This window comes from Rattus rattus, chromosome 3, assembly GCF_011064425.1.
Source record: "Rattus rattus isolate New Zealand chromosome 3, Rrattus_CSIRO_v1, whole genome shotgun sequence".
In the NCBI taxonomy this organism is placed as follows: Eukaryota; Metazoa; Chordata; class Mammalia; order Rodentia; family Muridae; genus Rattus; species Rattus rattus.
Window position 1 is genome coordinate 27,503,490 of NC_046156.1, and position 20,715 is coordinate 27,524,204.

Here is a 20,715-nt window from a genome sequence, read left to right on the forward strand (position 1 = left end):
CGGAGAAGGTTAGAAAGCCTGAGGCTCTTGGAGGGAGGTCAGATGTTAAGGAATCCTGTGAGGACAATGTGACTCACCTGGGCCCGGGAGTTCAGCTGGACCAGAGGGTGTTCTGCGTCTAAGACCTGTGGGAGCTGTGACACATGAAGGCAGAATGAGGAATGGTAGGTGAAGCTTTCCTCCCACTGAACCTGCAGTCTGGGTCTGTCATGTCTGGGTGGGGCTGGTAAGCCGGTTAAGGTTTCTGAAGGAACCCAAAACTCACCAAGGAGCTTGCCTCTGGGAGCTGCCCCAAGCCAGTCACCGTGAGTTAAGTTAACCAGGAACCTCGCTCAGCTGTAAGACGCAGAAGCACGTCTTTTCGTTCAGTAGCTCGGAAGACTTTTTTCTTCCCGTTTTGTTTTGAGACAGGGTCTCTTCTAGCTGGGGCTGGCCTTGAACTCCTCATCTTCCTACCTCTACTTGCCAAGTGCTAGGATTTACAGGCAAATGGATGGAAAGACAAATTATCAAGAATCAGGCAAACTAGCACAGATTTTCTCTCATGTGGATTCTAGATGTTATATACAATGCATGCATAGATGGATGTTGGTTTGCTGGTAAGTTATGCTACATATATGTGTGTGTTTTCCTGTATATAGTATATATTACATATATATATGTATATTAACTTCTGCAGTATGTGGCTCTTAGTGTGTGTGTGTGTGTGTGTACATGTATGCATGTATGTGACGTCTGGGTTAAAACTGGAGATATGCTGTCCATTAAAAAACAAAATATATTTTTCAAATATAAGATTGAAAAATCATTACCAGAAAGTTCTATTCTTGTCTGGTAAAGTGTTTACTATTAAGCATTCATATTATGGGATGGACTCTGTAAATCAAGGTCTGCAGTGTCAGCAGCTGGGATCTAGCTGAGTGGCAGAGCACAGGCCTACAATGCACAGGCTATGGGTTTGATCTGCAGTGGTTAAGAGGTTACCTGAAGTATTTCCTTTTCCTTTGTGTTACATTTTATTCATTCATGTGCTACTGTATGTGATGCTCAGAGGACAAGTTTCAGGACTCCTTCTCTAATTGTCTCCTGGGGACCAGACACAAGTTGTTGAGCCTGGGGGTTTCCCCCTGTTAAACCGTCTTGCTGGCCTTCGGTTTTAAGTGCTTAAAAAAAAAAAAAAACTTATTTCCTTCAATGTGTATGCATGCTTTGCCTGCATGTGTGCGCGTGCTCAGTATGTGCTGGTGCCTGCAGAGGTCAGAAGAGGGCGCCAGAGCCCCTGGAGCTCAGATTGAGGATAGCTGTGAAAGCTGCCTTGTAGGTGCTGGGAGAAGAACATTAGTTTGTGCTCTAAATCACCGAGCCATTTCCCCAGCCTCAGTTTTAAATACTTGCAAAAAAAAAAAACTTATTGAATATCAACCATGTTAAACTTACTTGGACTAATTAGAGTTATTTACCAGGACTGGCTCTGTAGCCATATGATGGTCAACTGGTAGCAGGCTGGTTACCTTTCGCTCCTCTGGGGCTGACCTCTGAGCTCACCCGCTAACTTCCGACTGCTGAACTTCCTTCTCGTGAACCACATCTTGTTCTGGAAGTTTTCAGCTTTTAGCTTCCCCTTAAAGATAATTATCTGTAGTAGTCACGATTCATTTTTTTTTTCCCTCTGATGAGCCTGAACCAAGAAGTCTGTTAAAATCTTAATTAGAGGCACGTGTGGGAGAGCATGCTTCGGAAAGGGGGAGGAGCATCTGAGGCCAGCCTGGGCGGGGTTCATTCCTGGATCACGGAGTGCTCCACATCAGGCCTCACACAAAACTTCTCTGTTTTCCTTGCTCTATTCAGATGCCTAAGAAGTAAGTGATCTTTCCATAATTCATTTACTGGTTGACGTGGCTTGTTCTGCGGGATTACCTGAAGAATATAGAGTCATGTTGTTTGTTTGTTTGTTCTGTTTCGTTTTGTTTTTAAAAAAGAAAGCAAATCATGTTTTAAACTTTAATAAGACAGGAATTTATCTTTAACACCATCCCTTCTGTAGGTAGGGCAGACCAAACGAGAGAGCTAGGAGATTTAATTCTTTCCAAGGGCCAAGTCTGGGGTGGAAACCAGAGGCGAGATTCTAAGTGTGCTACTGTACAAGTTGGCCTTTTCCTTTGCCTCTGAGTGTAGCAAGGGCACAGCGCTGGTGAACGTTGGCTACTCCCTGTCTTACTCAGCCCATTTGAACCTGTCCTCCATAAACGCTGACAGAAAGCTAAATAATTCTACCACTAAAAAACAATCTAAAAAAAAAAAAAAAAACAATCTTTGGGGGCTATCAGTGGCCCCTGTCACACTAAGACTCTACCTGGAGCTCCTAATTGTTTGTTAGCTTTGTCACCTTAGTCTGTTTCTATCTTTCCATGAGAAACATCATTTTCACCACCTGTTTACATATCTTTGGTGTGATCATTGGCACCTCTTTCCGCTCTTTTTCTTCCCCCCTCCCCCAAGAGATAAAACAATGCAGATGCTTTGTTTAACAGTTGCAGATTAGCCCATGGGCTAAGTGGTCCATATCCAGGACCCAGCAGCAAGGTCAGCCCAACCTCTGAGCCTCTCTTTCTGTCTCCAATAGGGCGAGCACGTCACTCCCTCTAACAGGGCCTTTGACATTTCAGACGGTGGAGTCATCCAAATTTCCACACGCACCTGCCTGCACTGTCCCCGCGAACTGGTCCTGCCCAACGCTTGGGTCTCCCTAGACATCTTGAGGGCTGCACGCATGATGGCGGCCACCTGGTGGATGCCTTTCCTTTCAAAGTAGAATTTAATATATTTGCTAACCTATAAGTGGGGCTTGGGGTCCAGGAGAGCGGTCAAGCAGTGAGACCGTACTAAGTGAGAAAACTGAAACCCAGAACTGCTAAATAACCGACCCAGGCGTGGCCCCCAGGTGTGGCCATGGTCTGCCCATTGTATGTCTTCTGTTAGTTTCTAAGTATCTTTACCCACAAAAGGTATCTCAGATGATACCCAGCTACCTCTTCCAAAACAGAAGTGGCAGACTCCACAAGATCTGGCAGGATGTAGCTGAAGGATCGCCAGTGTGGTCTGTCCCTCATTTAGTCACCTCCCTAGCACAGCAAACGCGGCGTTATCGAGGTCTGCTTTCTCGGAGCACATCTGCTGTGTCAGAAAACAACGATTGAAAAGTTAGGGGAGGAAAAGTGACCCAGCCTGGGGACTCTTGTCATCAGTGGAATACCACAAGCCTTGTTGAGTCAGGGGACAAGCGGCCGTGGGAACCTATTTACTGCTGACATCGGGTCTGCCACCACAGCCAAGACAATGTCGCTCTTTCCCTTTTCTCTATTGTAGAACTCATCCCGAGTCTGTGCCCTCGCTTAGAGGAGCTTTGGTCAGGTTGTAGCAGGAGGAGCTCTCTGCAAATCTCGGGGAGGGATACACAGCAGGCCAGCAGGCTGGCTCAGTGTGTGAAGTTGTCGCCAAGCCTGACAACTCCAGTTGGATCCGTGGGCCCGAATGGTAGGAGAGCGCCAACTCCCCACAAGTTGCCCTCTGACCTCCACACATGTGCTGACGTGCGTGCACACCCATACTTAAGACATACGGATGCACAAATATAAAAGTACACAGTTCAGGTTTGCGAGGAGGATCAAACCAGCAGTGCACGTGGAATTGTATTTAAAAAGTCGGAAGTTCCACATAAGTGTTAGGGGTGATTAGGGAGTTGGTGTTGCGTCCATTGTTAATAAGTTACAGATTTGAAAGTTAGAAATAGGGGTTGGGGATTTAGCTCAGTGGTAGAGCGCTTGCCTGGCCCTGGGTTCGGTCCCCAGCTGAAAAAAAAAAAAAGAACAACAAAAAAAAAAAAAAAAGTTAGAAATAAGAATATTCTGATGCAGCCGTGTAGAGGCAAAATGGGGGCTCAAGGTCACCCTCTGGCTACATCACAAGTTCAAAGCCAGGTTTCTTTCTGAGATGGTGTCTCAGAAAGACACAAGCATGCACGTACACACACACACACACACACACACACACACACACACACACACACCAGCCTAGTTTTGTTAAGCTAAACACGGTTGAAGCTAGGTGCAGTGACCTAGTCTGTAGCTCTGACTACTTGAGAGGCCGAGGTAGGAAGATGGCTTGAGGCCAGGAATACGAGCTCATCTTGGTAACAAAGAAAGATCCCCCAACTTAAAAACAAACAAACAAACAAACAAACAAAGGTTTGGTGGAGAAAATAGAACATATTATTAGTAAATTTCAGAAGCCAGAGAGCTACCTCAGTGGTTTAGAACATCTGCTGTGCAGCCACAGGACCCGAGTTCAGATGTAGCACCAGGTAATAAGCAGGGGCTTGTCTTGTGCCCTGTAACCCAGCCGGGTAGGAGGCAGAGACAGGAGGTTTGCTGGGCATGCCGGCTGCTAGCCTACTGGGAAAAAAATGTGAGTTCAGGGTTTGGGGAGAGAGCCTGCCTCAAAGGAATAAGGCAGAGACATAGAACACTCAGCATCTTCCTCAGGCTTCCACCACAACCCCCAACCCCAAGGTGTACACAATTCACACACACACACACACACACACACACACACACACACACACACACAGTGTTTAAAAATATCCGTAAAAAATAATCCCAGTTGGTTTTGCGTGTGATAAAATAAAGTACGGGTAGTATTTATAAACGAAAGCTTTCTTAGCATAAAAAAAAAGACAAACCAACAAGTCAAAAGACAGTTTCATGGCCTAAATTAGACTTGTTAGCACAGAGAATTCTTCTCACTTCTACCTCGTTTATCAATGCCCGCACTAACTATTATAAATACGGGAATCTTCGGGGTGGTCAACATGTCCTCAGAAATCATTCTCACAGTTAACCTTCGAATGCAGGCGGACTATGTTGGGAGGTGAGATCTACAGAGGCAGCCCTTTTAGCCGCCCTCCCAGAAAGCTCTGGTCGCCTCAGATTCAGTTTTGTTTTGCTTTGGTTTGTTTTGGTTTGATTTTTGGAAGGTGATGGCCATGCAGTTGTTTCCTACTTCAGTTATTGTTTTTAGGATATTTTTATGAATTCCCTGCAGTCTGCGTAAGAAAGGCGCTCCTCAAACAAGTGGATTCTTGTTTACATTTGGCTCTCGTCTTCAGGATGCCTCTTTGTATATTTGAAAATGTTCCGAAAATTTCAAAAGAACAATAGAAGTTTGAAATATTTCTGGCCATGCCCCAAGCATTCGGATAAGGTGGACTTGCCTGTGTTGATAAAGAATCTCTAATCTTTGAGCCTGCTTTTCACCTGTACAGCCCCCGGAGGTTTTGTTCATTGTGGTATTTTTGAGAAAGGACTTCCCATGTAGCCCGGGCTGGCCTTGAACTTAGCATCCTCCTGCCTAATCCTCTTGAGTGCTGGGATTATAGGTGTGCTCTGTCACGCCCTGCCAGGACATTTTTTAACATATCTGTGTGACAATTATGCACACATACAGCAACAGGAAGTTATGTTAATTTGAACAGGGTGCTCAACAAGGGGAAACTGAGTTTCTAACAAGAAGAGAGCTGTAAACCAGTGTTTGTTTTCACGTGGGAACCCTAGGGAGAGGGTGGACCCTTCTTGATGCCTAACTCAGCTACTTGTGCCGCATTGATTAATATTGGGGTCTGGGGACATTCCTTATGGGGTGTGATGTGGGTGTTTCTCAGAGGTTGTGACCTATATGTTGAGACCTGAGGCAGGACAGGCAGTGTGTAAGTCAGAAGACCCAGTAGAAGCCTGTTGAGTGGGGACCCTGCTAATGAGGCAAGAGAGTCAAGGAAATAAGGCAGGGAAAGGAAAGACTAAATTGTAACATCGAAGGCTGGAAAGACAGGCAGTGCCAGATCATGGAGAGCCTCGTGTGCAGTTCTAGGAAATGGTGGGTGTCAGAGCAAACAGTGTCCCCAAAACTGATGTCCCTGGCCCAGCTGGGGATTATCAAGGAAACAGTGATGTTCATGCTGGTGAGATCAACAGAGATAAAGATTTCCAACTGGTTTAAGACCTGGCTTTAGAACGAACTTGGGGGAGAGATTAGGTGAAGAGCTTTTCCACAATCTTCATGACTCATAGAGCTCACTACGTGAGCTTCTTTTTCTGTATGTTTACCATTTTGTTTTTCCTGAAGTCAAAATAAGCAGTGGGCTTTGGGACCATAGGAAGCTGTTTGAGGGATTGAGAGAGGAAGGGGAAACAGGAGATGGGCCAGGAGCTCCAGAGCGGGCGGCTTGCCTGAGACACCTTAATGGTGGAGCTTGAGTCTACCCTTGTTCAAGGGCATCTGTGCTTTCTGTCTCCAAGAACTGTTCTCTGATATCTGAGCCCTATCAATACTTTCACGGTATCAGGAGCCCACAGTGCCTGGTGCTCAAGGACCATACCAGCTCGTTTCTGAGGGTCCTTTCATTAGATGCTAGGTTCGTACTCACCCCCACCCTGTGGAAGGGGAAACCATCTCTGACCTGAGCTCAGTTTGAGGGAGAAGCTGTTGCAGGATATTTGGTCACACGGTGAACCCCACGACTGTGAACTATTTTTAGTTGTGGTATGGCTTCAGCCTTTGATCCTTGAGCCTCCTGTTTACCGAAAACAAGGACCTGGAGTGTGGACCAACCCTAGCCACACACCTTTAATCCAGGAGCAAAATAAAGTCAACCCTAGGTCAAGAGGGGAAGTAAGGAACCAACCGACAGAGAATGAACGGAAGCAACCGAAAGGAGGGTCTCTGAGTGGAAGGGTGTTTGAGGCTGTGTGGACGTTGAGAGAGTGGGAAGGTCCGCTGGGCGCTGCCTCTCTGGGCTAGCAGGCTTTCACCACTGCATCTAGTTCCTGAGTCGTTAGAACAGCCGGGATTTTCCTTCTCAAACAACTAGAAGCTGTGCCTGGATAATGGAAAGCTGAAAACTGCCAGGATTCCAAGTCTGGTGAGCAAGGGAGGGGTGCGAGCTGGGGCATGGCCAGTTTTATTAATCCCGAGCAGCTTAGGTAGGTGGAGGTAAAATGTACTGGGGAATGAAATAGAGAGGAGATAGGTTTCTGGTGAGCAGAAACAACAGTGTGGTTTATAAGCATTTGTCTTTCTCGTTCCCCGCTCTCTGAACTCCTGGATGGACCTCACCTTTCCCAACCCTAGGAGCCTATGTCTAAGGCTAGAGAAAGTGATTTGAGGACACCCTAGGCGTCTTCAAACTCCCTGTATGCGAAGAATCATGCCGGATGCTGTCACTAAGAATTAATCGAGCCGCTTTTGTGGGTTTGAGAAGTGACGTTAAAACATGCTGTTTATATTTTCAGGGCAGAAAGATTCGAACGTAGGTGTCATAGATGATGTCGCCACAGGCTCTTGCCATTGTGGAGATGCCGTGGTATATGAGTATACACGGTCTCAACGCCCTCTCTTCATTTTAGCCATAAACTGACTGGGGTAATGGACTTACAGTTTCTGTAAGGTGCTTGGTACAAATTTGTTTCTAAAACTTTTCGTGTGTTTTAAAGAGGAGTTTTCAGAACATGCATTAAAAAAAGAAAAGCTCGTTTTCTGGGCTCTTGGTTCTACAGGGAGGAATGAGGCAGAGTTTCATTGAAACATATTAAAGTGGTTATTTATAGTCAAGCCCTTTTATTTATGTAGCATCATCAATGGAAATTAGGTTTCATGGAAATAAGATTATGTATGGAATTACTTCTTTTCGCTTCCTGATGTTAACCGAGCGTTGGTTTTATATCGTCTCTCGGCTCCCTCCGCTTTTAGCCATCCTGCCTGTCCCGGGACTTGCTGTGCGCCCACAGTGGTGTTGAGCATTTGGCATCTACAAAGTAGTAACAGCCATTTTTTTTGTCTTTATCAGTAGTGAAAATAAGATATACTGCTTACCTACTTTTTCCAATACGAAGTGGTTAACAAGTAAAGTATGTCTCTCGTGTTTATGATTTTTCTGGAAACCGTATAGTTTCCTATGTAAGACAATTGTTTCAACGTATACATCCATCTCGTTCTAAGGTAACCAGTCCCACCGCTGTGATTTTGTTTTTATTGGGGCGCACTGAGTTGCACAGGCTGACCTCACAGAGGGCCTGTTGTGATGAAACACCATGATCGAAAGCCACTTGGGGAGGAAAGGGTTTATTTGGCTGACGCTTCCAGATCATGGTCCATCACTGAAGAAAGTCAGGACAGGAACTCAAGCAGGAGCTGATGCAGCGATGCCTGGAGGGGAGGTGCTTTCTGGCCTGCTTCACATGGCTTGCCCGGCCTGCTCGCTCGTAGAACCCAGGACCACCAGCCCAGGATGGCACCACCCACAATGGGCTGGGCCCTCCGAAAATGCCTTCTAGCTGGATCTCATGGAGGCGTTTCCTAAAGGGAGGCTCCTTCCTCTCCGATGACTCTAACTCGTGTCAAGTAGACACCACGCCAGCCAGTGCAGTGTCCCTTGTCGCCGTTAAAATGGTTTAATAGCATTCTGTTCGACCTGAGATTTAAAACCTTAACTAATCTTCATCTCTGTTGTCGGTCTCTGTTCTTTTCCTTCGATGTGCCCTTTTCTTTGGTGGAAATATTAAATTAGACTGGGACGCCTGGGACCCTAATTTGGGGAACACATTATTAAGTCATTTGAAGACATTAATGTCTGAAACCCAGATCGGAAGGTTACTCTTGCTAGAGCTTCTAAGAAGGAATTATCCATTGAGAGGCGATAGCTAAGGTTCTATGAATTTCTACTATTTATATTATATATAATAACATCACAGACTACTATATAATATATTTATACGTATATTTATTTTAGCTAAATATTTATATATTATATACATATATTACACATGTAATATTTATCTAAACATATAAAACACTACTCCACAGGCTAAGAGAAGCTGGTGCCTTTTAGAGACCAGACCACTCTGTGCAGTAGAGTTTGCCTAAGCAGCCACGCGAGCACATCTTTAGGTAACCCGCAGGCCTGCATCCTTTAGCAAACATCACACCTAGCTTAGACCGAGTGAGTAGTCTGCCCTGGCTGCTGCTTCATTCGTGGAAGACATTTCTGCTCAACATAATCAAATGAGAAATGTAAGATGCCCCGTCCTTCCTAGATCTTCCAGGGTCTCGCTTGTTTCCTAATTCCTCTTCTCCTTATGAAAACCGTGCCTTAGTGTCATGTGACTTTTCCTGGGGAAACAGAAGCAGATATCCACTCACCCCAGATGGGGCACCAGTGACAGCCTGAAGAAACCTTTCCCTTCGAATCATAGGGACTTGAAGTCGAGGTTCCTTATATCAGTGTGGCTGACTCAAAGGCAGCCAGGTCACCACAAAGCCTACCTTAGCACAGTGGTTAAGTCACGAAAGCTGCATGTTTGAGCTCCCTGACAACATGCAGGCAACCCCACCATCTCCTTCCCTTCCTTTGAGAGATTATTCTAGCACTTCTTTCAAAATACTCTCCTGTGGAGCCATTTACCATGTGGTGGAGAGAGGAGTCAGTAGGTAGTACTCTGAAAGGCTTTAAAAAAGGAAGGAAGGAAGGAAGGAAGGAAGGAAGGAAGGAAGGAAGGAAGGAAGGAGAAATTGTATTAAAGTGGAAAATTATTGGGCTGGAGAGATGTCTCAGCACCGACTGCTCTTCCAGAGGTCCTGAGTTCAAATCCCAGCAACCACATGGTGGCTCACGGACCATCTGTAATGGGATCTGGTGCCCTCTTCTGGTGTGTCTGAAGACAGCTACAGTGTACTCATATAAATAAATCTTTTTTTTAAAAAAGGAAAATTATTAAGTTATTTGAAAGGAGCTGATCCTTTTGTTTCTTTTTTCTGTTGATTTTTTATAATAAAATTATATCTTCAAGTCTAATAATTTTTGCTGTTGACCAGGGAATGTAGCATTGCCTCTGATGATGGTTCTGGCTTACCTGGAATGAGACCTTTTGTCATTCAGAAAGAGCAGTTTGCATTAATGTTTAAGCTTCTGCTTTGCTTTCTTTCTTGGACGAGAAAAAAGTCCAATTCTTAGAAAAAAGTCCTAATATATGACTTAAATGTTAAATACAATTTAAAAACACACTTTGCATAAAACTCCCACTTTAACAGATAAATTTTACAGCCTCTCTTACAGAATATTAAATATTAAAACCTAAAGGAATCAATTTCTGGGTATATAAGAGGTACAAGGAAAACTGGGATTGTATAAGCAGATAATTATCACTGTAGTTCATCCCAAGCAACAGGAATAAAATTAGGGACAAGTAAAGCCTGTTCTCACCAAAAACTGTTTCCTTTAATGGCTGAAGTGAGTCCATACCCAGAGTAAATATTTGCTGCTCAAGTTTAAAAATAATAAATCACGGCACAAGGAGTGTTTTATAGAAAGGAATCCTTTGTAGTGGGAGACAAGGGTTCCTGACGTAGCAACTGTTTCTGCTGAGTAAATGGCACCGTGAAGTCACTCCATTGAGATCTGACTCGGGGAGCATTCTGGGGGATATTTTTGGAGCATTCTGGGGGATATTTTTAGAGCATTCTGGGGAATATTTTCAAGTTGGATGACTTTTTATAGACCATTTTCTGGCTATGTATTGCTACTGGTGACCGGATTATTCTGTCTACTGTCTCTGATGCTAGTGTGTGTTATAAAGAGAACTAACTATTTGGAATTGTGAGTGACAATAGCAGAAGAATCATTTTAACAAAAATACATTAGCGTATGTGTGTGAATGTGTGCATGCATTGTGCGTGTGTCTGCATGAGCGTGTGTGTGCATGTGTGTGTATGTATGTCTGCTAGTATGGAAGGGTCCCAGGGTCAGTCAGCACTACAGCAGAGATGATGATGATGGAGGAGGAGGAGGATGGGATAACGATGAGGATGGTAATGATAAAAAAAAGCTCAGTTACACAGAATGACTTTGGATCAATTCTATTGGGAAGCCCATCTTTCCCAAGTCACTTTACCGCTTTGTGGGGTAGGAGAAGACAGACTGCATAATTTTAGTTAAGAGGTTTCCATTAGCTATTCTTTTTGCTTTGGTTTGTTGAACATATTCTGTTAGAAATGTGTGGTCCTTCTGAATCACTGTTAACGCAATGCCCAGCTGCTCAGTCTGGCATTGTAAAGGGACAAAAGTCCGGAAGTCAGAGTATGGACTTGGTTTTCTGTTTTTTGTTTGTTTGTTTGTTTTTTAGGAAAAATTCAGTCCTGTAGGCTACGTCAGCTTTAAACAGGCAAGTGGCATTGCAGCTCAATACCATAAATTTCCTTGTTTTAAGTGTAAGTTTAGTGATTTTTTTTTTAGTAGATTAGAAAATTGTGCAGGGATCATCAATGTTTAGTTTCAATGTTTAGTTTTAGAACAAGTCTATTGCCTCAGAGAGAAACTCCAAAACTACATTGCAGCCTTTCTCCAGGCCTGCCTGTGATCCCAGGTAAACAGGTTAGTTCCCGTCTCTTCCGATGGATGGGGTTTCCTCTTTCTCTCTTGTCAACTAGGTACAAACTGAAATAACCCGTCCATCTTAAAATGTGTGCACCAGAAGAAAAAACATCTCATCTCTACAACGCATTTTACCCCATGTTAACATAGGCAGATAGAATTGATTGAAATTGGCTTTCCAGTTATTTTTTCACATTAAAAATAGTTTTACAAGGTATTTACAAAATAATGTGTCATGGGCTGGAGAGATGGCTCAGTGGTTAAGAGCACCAGCTGCTCTTCCAGAGGTCCTGAGTTCAATTCCCAGCAACCACATGGCGGCTCACAACCATCTGTGATGGGATCCGATGCCCTCTTCTGGTGTGTCTGAAGACAGCTACAGTGAACTTATAGATAATAATAAATTAAAAATAAAAAAATAATGTGTCACAAAATAATTTCTAAATTGGAATTACATTCTATCGAAAATATGTAGGACCTTGTGGCTGTCCAGAACTCCGGATCTAATCTGGAAGTGGTGGCACAGGCCTGTGCTGCCAGCACACAGGAGTCTAAGCCAAGAAGACCACTGGTTCACACTTAGCCTAGGCTACCCATGGAGGTCCAGGCAAGTGTGGGTTCTATGGAGAGACCCTGTTTCAAAACACAAAATAACTAAGACAACTTTATATCTGGCAGGAGGTTTGACACGTCATACTTGTTAACACAGCATCTAAAACAGGTGATAGTTTTCAATAAGCTACTGGCTGGCTATCATTAGAATTTTCAGGAACTCGTTGATAAAATAGTAAAGCAAACTGTGTTCCGGGATAGTGTCCCAAGTGTCCTAGGCTGGCTTCGAACTTGCTGTGTGGCTGAGGATAGCCCTTGAGGGCCCAGCTCCCGAGTCCACCCCCCCACACACACACCTCAAGCATTGGGATTAATAGATGTGTGTCACCAACCCAGTCTATGACGTGCTGGGGAACCCACCCCATGGCCTCATGCATTTGAGGCAAGGCACACACAGTGCAGCCTTAAAATGAAATATTGTGGTTGCCTCTGAAGTGGAATCGCATCCCTCGCAAAGCACCATTGCAGCCTGAGTGCTGTGCTGTTCCTCAGGAGTTTCACGGGGACATGCAGCTGAAGTCAAGATATCCTGGTCTTTAAGAAAAGCTTTAAGTCAGGATATCTCCTGTCCCCCTGGATCCTGTTGACATAGAATAATGAACCAGTATTATAAATATAATTTATTGATTATTTGATTTATTGATGATCCTGGCTTTAATTAATGTGGTGAATATAGATGGTAGGTAAGCTATTAGCAACCACCTTTTGCTCTCCCCAGACAATGGATGGCTTGTGTATTAACATTTGCCTACTAAAGTGTATCGTGTGTGTGTGTGTGTGTGTGTGTGTGTGTGTGTGTGTGTGTGTTGTTTTCTGGTGTTCTGGTGCTGAGGATTGATCCTAGGATCTTCCCAATGTTGAACAAGAGTTCTGCCCCTCAGTTCCATGCCTGGCCTCTGTATTGATACTTGCTATTTAGAGAACTTTCCTACATGTGTATGTCTCTTTCTTGAAAAAAACAAACCAAACCTGATAATTGTCTCTTGGTCTTTGCATTACTGTATTGCTCACCTATTAAAGTGTCGTATCCTGGAGTATATAGTGTGCCATCAAGAACAGAAACCTCCTGAGGTCAGAGTCCTGACGTAAAGTTAAGATTTGCTGTTTCCTTTCTGACCTTGGGCAACTCGATTTGTCTCTCTTCTTTTTTCAATTGCGCTTACACCATTTCCTAGGGTGGTTGTGAGTGATTAAAACAGGCACCAACAAAGTCCCTGGCACACGGGTAACATCTGCTGAAACCATTGCATTTTCTAGCTAGTTCACAGTATTGCTTCTGTCTGGTGACTAAGGAGTTTTCTCTGTCAGGGTTGACAAAGCTTTGGGGTCTATTAAAAACTCAATAGGTATTTATTTGTTTCAGTTCCCTAAGATCTAATCTTATGCGGTAGCTTTTTCTGTACCTTGAAGCTCAATATGACCATCTGTTCGTTCGTAATTTTGGTTTGTTCAAGTAGGATAATATTTTTTTAACTTGAGGTTTAGCATCTCTCTTTAATAGATTAAATTCTTTTAAACATTAAAGCTCACACAAACTTAGATAAGTGGTTAAGGTGTATTTACACAGTTGACACACCTTATCATAAAGAAATCACATGCATGGCAGGGCAGGTTTACAGGTCTAATAAACAGAGCCTTTCTCAGCCTTGGACTTTATGCCCCATCCGCTCTGTAAGTGTGTTTACCTAGCTTCCTGTCAGTCCTGCAGGAGGAGGCCCTTGGGAGTCAGTGGCCTTCCAGACTCCCACTTAGCTTGCAACCCTGGCCCAGTATCCCATGCCCCCGTTCCCCTGTTTACTGTACCTCCCGCTAGAAGTTGATGCTATGCTGTCTGTCTAGGTTGAATTCCCATTTAGCTGTATGCTGTATTATGTTAGTAATTATGTATCTCTGCTGTAACCTTACAGCTATTAAACACACTTGCTCTCCCTTTTCCTAAGTGCCTAGGATCAGAAAGGTTTCTAATGGGCGGTGTAAGGGTGGAGAGAGAGATGGTTCAGTGCTTTAGGATGCTGGCTGCCTTTAAGGACAGCTGACCCTGAGCTGCTCACAACTGCTCGGAACTCCAGCGGCAGCTGATCTGACGCCCTCTTCTGGCCTCTGAGGGCACCTGCACACATGTAGCACACATGAATCAAAGCAAATCTTTTTTTTTTAAACGGTTTGGATTTGGGAATTTTTTTTTACTTTGGAATAGTAGCATATACATGGTGATGTTTCTCAGAGGTAGAATCCCAGCCTAATTCTAAATATATCTACCCTTCCATGTAGCTTACATATGCAACTGGAGGTAATTTTATACAATATTTTAATTACAGTACACATGAACCAAGTTTAGAACCATGAGCGTTATGGGATCATGTGAATGCCCAAGAGAATTTAGATTTTTTTTTTCAATATAGAGTTTTTCAGATTAGGAGCAGTCAGTGAACCCATCCATCTTACCACACGGTATTTGGCCCATAGGTTGGATGTTTAGTTATTTGCAGACGCCTCTTGTAAGTGGCTACTGAAAACGTACGTAAATACTCTGAAAGCTTATTTCACTGCGGGGTGGGGCGTGGTCTTCGCTAAAGCCTCAAAACAGGAATCGGGTGAAAGTCATGCATACAGTGTGGTCCAGCTGCACAGACCTAGTGCCATTTTAAAGTCCCCACTTTAGAACTCTTGTCAGAGTATGGGAGAAATCCTCCTGGGATTGTTAAAATGGAAGGACTAAATTATATGTGAATATGACAGTAACAAACCCTTAATCACATACCTACCGTCTTGGCCTCCTCCCTTCTCGGGGCGGTAGGTAGATCTGTGTGTTTTCTTTTCTGGTCCTTGCTGTTTTCTTCATATAAGTTCCAAATGTCTTCTTTTAATTCCTAGATTTTGAGGGCAGTTTTGTCCAGTGATGTAGGGGATGGGGCACAAATCCAGTAGCTGTGGTCAGGCCGTGGCGTATTTCTATTAGGTTCTCAAGCTGCTTACATATAGGTTCTGTCATAACGATGCGGGCGTATTTAATTTGTCAATAGATCTTCCGGTTGCGTGTGATGTGCATGAGAAATCTGGCTTCACATGTACGTGTTTTGTGCCTTTCATTAACTTCTTGACTGTTCACTTGTCCTGGTGTGCTGGATATCTTTATGCCAACCTGACACAAGAAGAAGTCACCACAGAGGAGGGACCCTTAGTTGAAAAAAATACCTCAATCACGTTGGCTGTAGGCAAGCTTGTAGGGGATTTTCTTAATAGTGATTGATGGGGGAGGGCCCAGCCCATGTGGGGAATGTCATTCCCAGTCTGGTGGTCCTGAGTTCTATAAAACAGCAGCCTAAAGGAGCTGAAGGGGTTTACAACCCCATAAGAACAACAATACCAACCAACCAGAGCTCCCAGGGACTAAACCATCATCCAAAGAGTACACATGGACAGACCCATGGCTCCAGCTGCATATGTAGCAGAGGATGGCCTTGTTGGGCATCAATGGGAGAAGTCCTTGGTCCTGCCAAGGCTGGATTCCCCAGTGTAAGGGAATGTCAGGGCGGGGCGGCAGGAAGGGGTGGATGGGTGGGAGAACACCCTCATAGACGCAGGGGAGGGGGGAGGGGGTAGGGGATTTATGGACAGGAAACCATTAAGGGAACGACATTCGAAATGTAAAAAAAAAAAAATGCAATAAAAAATAAAATAAAACAAGAATGAGTAAGACAATTAAAAAAAAAAACAAAAAACAGACTGAGCTAACCATGAGGAGCAAGCCAATAAGCAGCACCCCTCCATGGTCTCTACATCAGTTCCCGCCTCCAGGTTCCTGCCCTGTTTGAGTTCCTGTCCTGACTGCCTACACAGTCACTTCTATAATACAGATGTGTAAGCCAAATAAACTCTGGGTTAACTGAGCGGAAGACCGGTCACTCGTCAGGAGGACACACATGAAAAGTAGGAACCCAAGTATCTGATGTGTGACTTAGCCAAGGATTCTAAACTTAACAGTGCAAGGGCAAGGAGCAGTGTGATGCTTCCCATAAGACACCAAGACGTCCCACAAAACACAGCTAAATGCTGTGATGCTGGTGACACTGAGAAAGCGAATGGTATGATTCCAGTGCCTAGCACTGGACACTTTTACCTGCGAAACAGACGCTGAAAGTGACCAAGTGTCCCATTTGCTTCACTCAATTACTTTTTAATAAAACATTTGTGTGTGTGTGTGTGTGTGTGTGTGTGTGTGTGTGTGTGTGTGTGTATCTGTGCCATGTATACGCAGGTATCCACAGAGGCAAGAGGGCTTGGATCTCCTGGAACTGGAGTTATAGGTGGGTGTGAGCCACCCAATATGGGTGCTGGGAAACAAGCTCAGAGGTCCTCTGCTAGAGCAGCAGATGCTCTTGACTACAGAGCCATCTCTCCAAGCTGAGAGTCACTTAAAAGTGTGCTTCTTGGGGGTGGGGCTGGACTGACGGTTCAGTAGGTAAGACCACTGACTGCTCTTCCAGAGTACCTAGGTTCAATCCCCATTTCTACCCAGTGACTCATACTGTTCGTAACTCCAGTTCCAAGGCATCCAAGGCTCTCTCTTTTAAGCTTTTTGGCCACCGGGATAGTGCATGACAGACAGACAGACATGCAGGCAAAACACACATATATATAAGATACATATACATATAATATAACAAAAAGTGCTTATTTTTTTGCTTATTTTTTATATTACAGTATATTTTACTGTAATCCCTTCCTAATTTTAAACAGTACTTAAATTTTCTGTAATACGTCCCACTTTATAGTTAAAAAACCAATAGAATCATACCAATGTACTAAAAAAATATCTCGGCATCTTGCATTTGCTTTCCCAAGGGCATTAGATGGGTTTGTTTTTAGGCCTTAAACTGTCCCTGTGTTATCTAGGTTAAATGGTGCCTGGAGAGCTTGGCACTGGTTTGTGGCCTGGGGTGGCAACCAAAGAGGAACCACAGTGGCTTTTGTGATAGGAGGGGATAATTATAAGAGTGAATGTGGCAGAGTCATGGTCTTCACAGTGAACACCGGGTCTGGTGGTTGGATGACACAGATGACTATGGTGTGTATTCCACCTTAATGAAATCCCAAGGAAAATATCATTTCCACCGCTAATGACAATCGGCTCACAGAATGGCTCCTCTGGTTCCTCCCAAGGGCTCACCCTCTGCACGGATCACTCTCTCAGTCAAGTTCACCGTAGTCCCCTGAGGTGGGGGCTGAAGATCTTCCTCTTGGAGGAAAAGAGTGGTTGGATTTTCTTCTCAACGTTCTGTGTTCTAGAACTAGATGACTACCTTACAAAGGGCCCCCTGTATGTCCACTGATGAAGCTTCTTGTATTCATGAACACCAGGCTAGGAGCACATGTGGAATGTTAGATATGTTCAGTCAACTAGGTCGGAGTGGGTAGAAACCAGCCATCCCTGCCTGAGGGCCTGGGTATCTTCCTCAAAAGGAGGCGTCCATGGTGGAGAGGGTTGCTGTTGGACTCACCTGGCTGAGGCCTCTCCTCAGGACACTTACTCTTCCCACGACCTTTTCTAAGGCACTGAAGAGAACACTGGTCAGGCTGGAGGAACGCTGGCTTCCCCACTCCCTCTAGTGTCTTGGTACTTGGGGAGATTGTCACAGGGACAAGAGGAAGGTGAGCTGTTGGAAGTGAGTAACCCCTCATGGCTACTCATCCTCTGTGGATCCTTTTGTTAACCAGGTCAACTTCCCCAATGGCTTTTCTCTCTCAAGAATGGTCTGTGTCTGCAAGTGGATGCTTCTTGTCAGAGCAGAGGGAAATGCAACAAATAAACCCAACCTTTTATCTAGTGGCCAGGTCATTTTAGCTCTTTCTTTCACAATGTGAATATTTTCTTTTTGTCTCCCACAGCCTTATTGTGGCTCTGCCTGTTTAACTAAACTACATGCTTTTAGATGAATGTGTGTGCATGTGTGTGCGAGCATTGTCACACATACTCATGCTTGAAAAGGCCAGAGTTCAACATCAAATGTCTTCCTTAGACATACTGCAACTTACTTTTTGAGACAAGGCTGTTAATCTGCATCTCACTAATTCAACTAGGCTAGCTTCCAGTGCGCCCAAGGGATCACCTCTCTCCAGAGGCCACCCCACTCCCTGGGATGGAGTTAGAGGCATGCTCCACCTTGCCTAGATTTTTTACGTGGGTGGGTTCTTGGGATCCAAACTCAGGTCCCTAGGCTCAGACAGCAGGCATTTTACCCGCTGAGCCATCTTCCAAATCCCTGTGTTGTCTTTAAAAAACAACTTTAATCAGCCCCTACATTCCTAAGTGTTGAGATAAATGTACAATACATTGTGGCAGTTTATCTGCTTGCCACCATAGTACTTTCAAGGAAATAGCTGGATGTATTAACTGTGCCACTTACATTTTCTTTTTTTAATCCATCAAATAGAGGCTTAGCTGTCACTAACTTGAATTTAACCATATTTACCCCCAAAAAAGGAGGCCTTTAAAATTGAAAGAAATATGCTAAAGTCATACAGTGTGCTCAGGGTGGAGACTAATTACAAGGTTTCAAAACTCCTCAGGTGGCCGGGCTGGTGGCCTGACTCAAATGCAGCTTTCCTAAATTGGGAACAGCTGGGCCCTAGTGCAAGCTAGTATAAGAGTCGCCGGCTCTCCTCAGAAGTAGGAAGTGCCTGCTCCTTGGAGCCTGAGTGTGGTGGCTCTTAAAGCAAAGGTGCCCGTCCTCAGCCACGGAGGGTAAGTGTTCCAAGTGGGACCCCTTGGAGCAAACTTGTGTTTGGTAGACATTTCAATGATTGTATCCAGATATCACTCAATTTCCTGGGGATATTTTACAGTTACCCCCTCCAGGCTACTTCTAATCCCTTTCTGAATGAGACACAGCAAAGGCTTTGCACATCTTTCCACTCCAGTCGTTTGAAGGTACTTGACTTTGGATACAGTATGTGTCTCTGGATATAGAGGGATAAACTGAGGTGGTGTTATTTTAAATACGTTTTAATACGTTGAATCAATGTGTTGCTTCAGCGACCGTAGTCGCTAAAGGGATCGTTGGTTTTTAGAAAGTTAGAAACTGGACTGTTCTGGAGCACGCTGACAGTAGCGATTCAGGAGTTTTTAATTCCTTTACCTTCTTATTTTGTATTTCTGAGATGGGTTTACACCCTTTCGCTTGGGCCGAACTGGAACTTACTATAGTCCCGGGTGGCTTTAAAGTCACAGTACTCCTCCTGCCTCAGTCTCTTGAACTCTGTCATTAGAAGCGTGAGCCACCATGTCCTGCTATTAGTTCTGTTTTCTTAGAGAAGATCCAGTATCAGGAAGGAGTGGTGTGGTCTCCGAGGAGGTTCTGGTGTATTATGACTTCAAGTTAGCAACTTGCGAAGTGTTTGAAATGTTAAGTCCTGGCTTTATTGGAAGGAATTAACTGGGGGGTTGATTGTTAAGATGTTCTTATCTGTACAAGTCATTTCTGACCGCCTTTTGTCTCGTTCATAGAAGGGACAATACCATCCTCTGTGGGAAGGAGAACCAGCTTCCTTGTGACTACACAGCAGACCAGAAGGCCACCGTCTACAATTCATATCAGCACACACAGTCTATCCTAAGAGTCCATGTTGATCTTGGAAGTAGAGAGGTTTAAAAGAAGTTCCCACAGAAACCAAGAGCCTTACCATCTCCTTTAGCTCCGAAGGCTGGCGGACAATGGATATCATAGAGACAGCAAAACTTGAAGGTCATTTGGAAAGTCAAACCAACAACTCTACCAACACTTACACAAGCCCCACTGAAGCTGTAGAAGAGGAGGACAAAAATGGCAAGGGTAAACCCAAGACTTTATCCAACGGGCTACGAAAGGGTGCCAAGAAATACCCGGACTACATCCAGATTTCCATGCCCAATGACTCCAGGAACAAGCTTCCCCTGGAGTGGTGGAAAACAGGCATTGCCTTTGTGTACGCTCTCTTCAACCTTATCCTGACAACAGTCATGATCACCGTTGTGCACGAGAGGGTCCCTCCCAAGGAGCTCAGCCCTCCACTCCCAGACAAGTTTTTTGATTACGTCGACCGGGTCAAATGGGCATTTTCTGTATCAGAAATAAATGGGATGGTATTAGTTGGGCTATGGCTCACCCAGTGGCTCTTTCTGAGATACAAGTAAGTATTGACCGATCGGGCGTTTGGGTTTGGGTTTGTTTTGAAGAGATGATGGGGCTTTAAAATCAGCTTTCTCTGTTTTCTCATGCGTTTAGTTATACCTAGACATTTGAGGAAAGGAAGGGTAGATGGACAGAGTTGAATAAATGCAGATAGTGTTCCATAAGCAAGCATTGAGTGACCCTGTATGATAGCAGAAGGTGGCAGCAGTCCTGTGGAAGGTGACTCAGTTTACTCATTTGAAGTACAGCGACTGGCTTGCAGTGGTATGATGCCATCGCTTACCTCAAGATGCTTGGAAATGTCTTTAATCCCAGCACATGGGAGGCAAAAGTAGAAGGATCTCTGTGAGTTTGAGGTCAGCCTGGTCTACATAGAGAGGTGAGGACAGACAGGGCTACATAGTGTCTTAAAAAAAAAAAGCTAGGAAGCCTAATGTGTTGGCAAGTGCAGCGGGG

The 20,715-nt window shown here is 44.4% G+C and overlaps 1 protein-coding gene across 1 annotated transcript in view; it reads left to right on the forward strand.

Moving 5' to 3' along the window:
- The window catches only part of Sgms2 (sphingomyelin synthase 2), a 71,330-nt gene that overhangs the window by 32,124 nt on the left and 18,491 nt on the right, over positions 1 to 20,715 (forward strand). The window contains exon 2 of the mRNA XM_032897306.1: positions 19,596 to 20,257. Within this exon, the coding sequence (XP_032753197.1) occupies positions 19,803 to 20,257 (455 nt within the window). The 5' untranslated portion in view covers positions 19,596 to 19,802. The remainder of the gene's footprint in view (positions 1 to 19,595; positions 20,258 to 20,715) is intronic.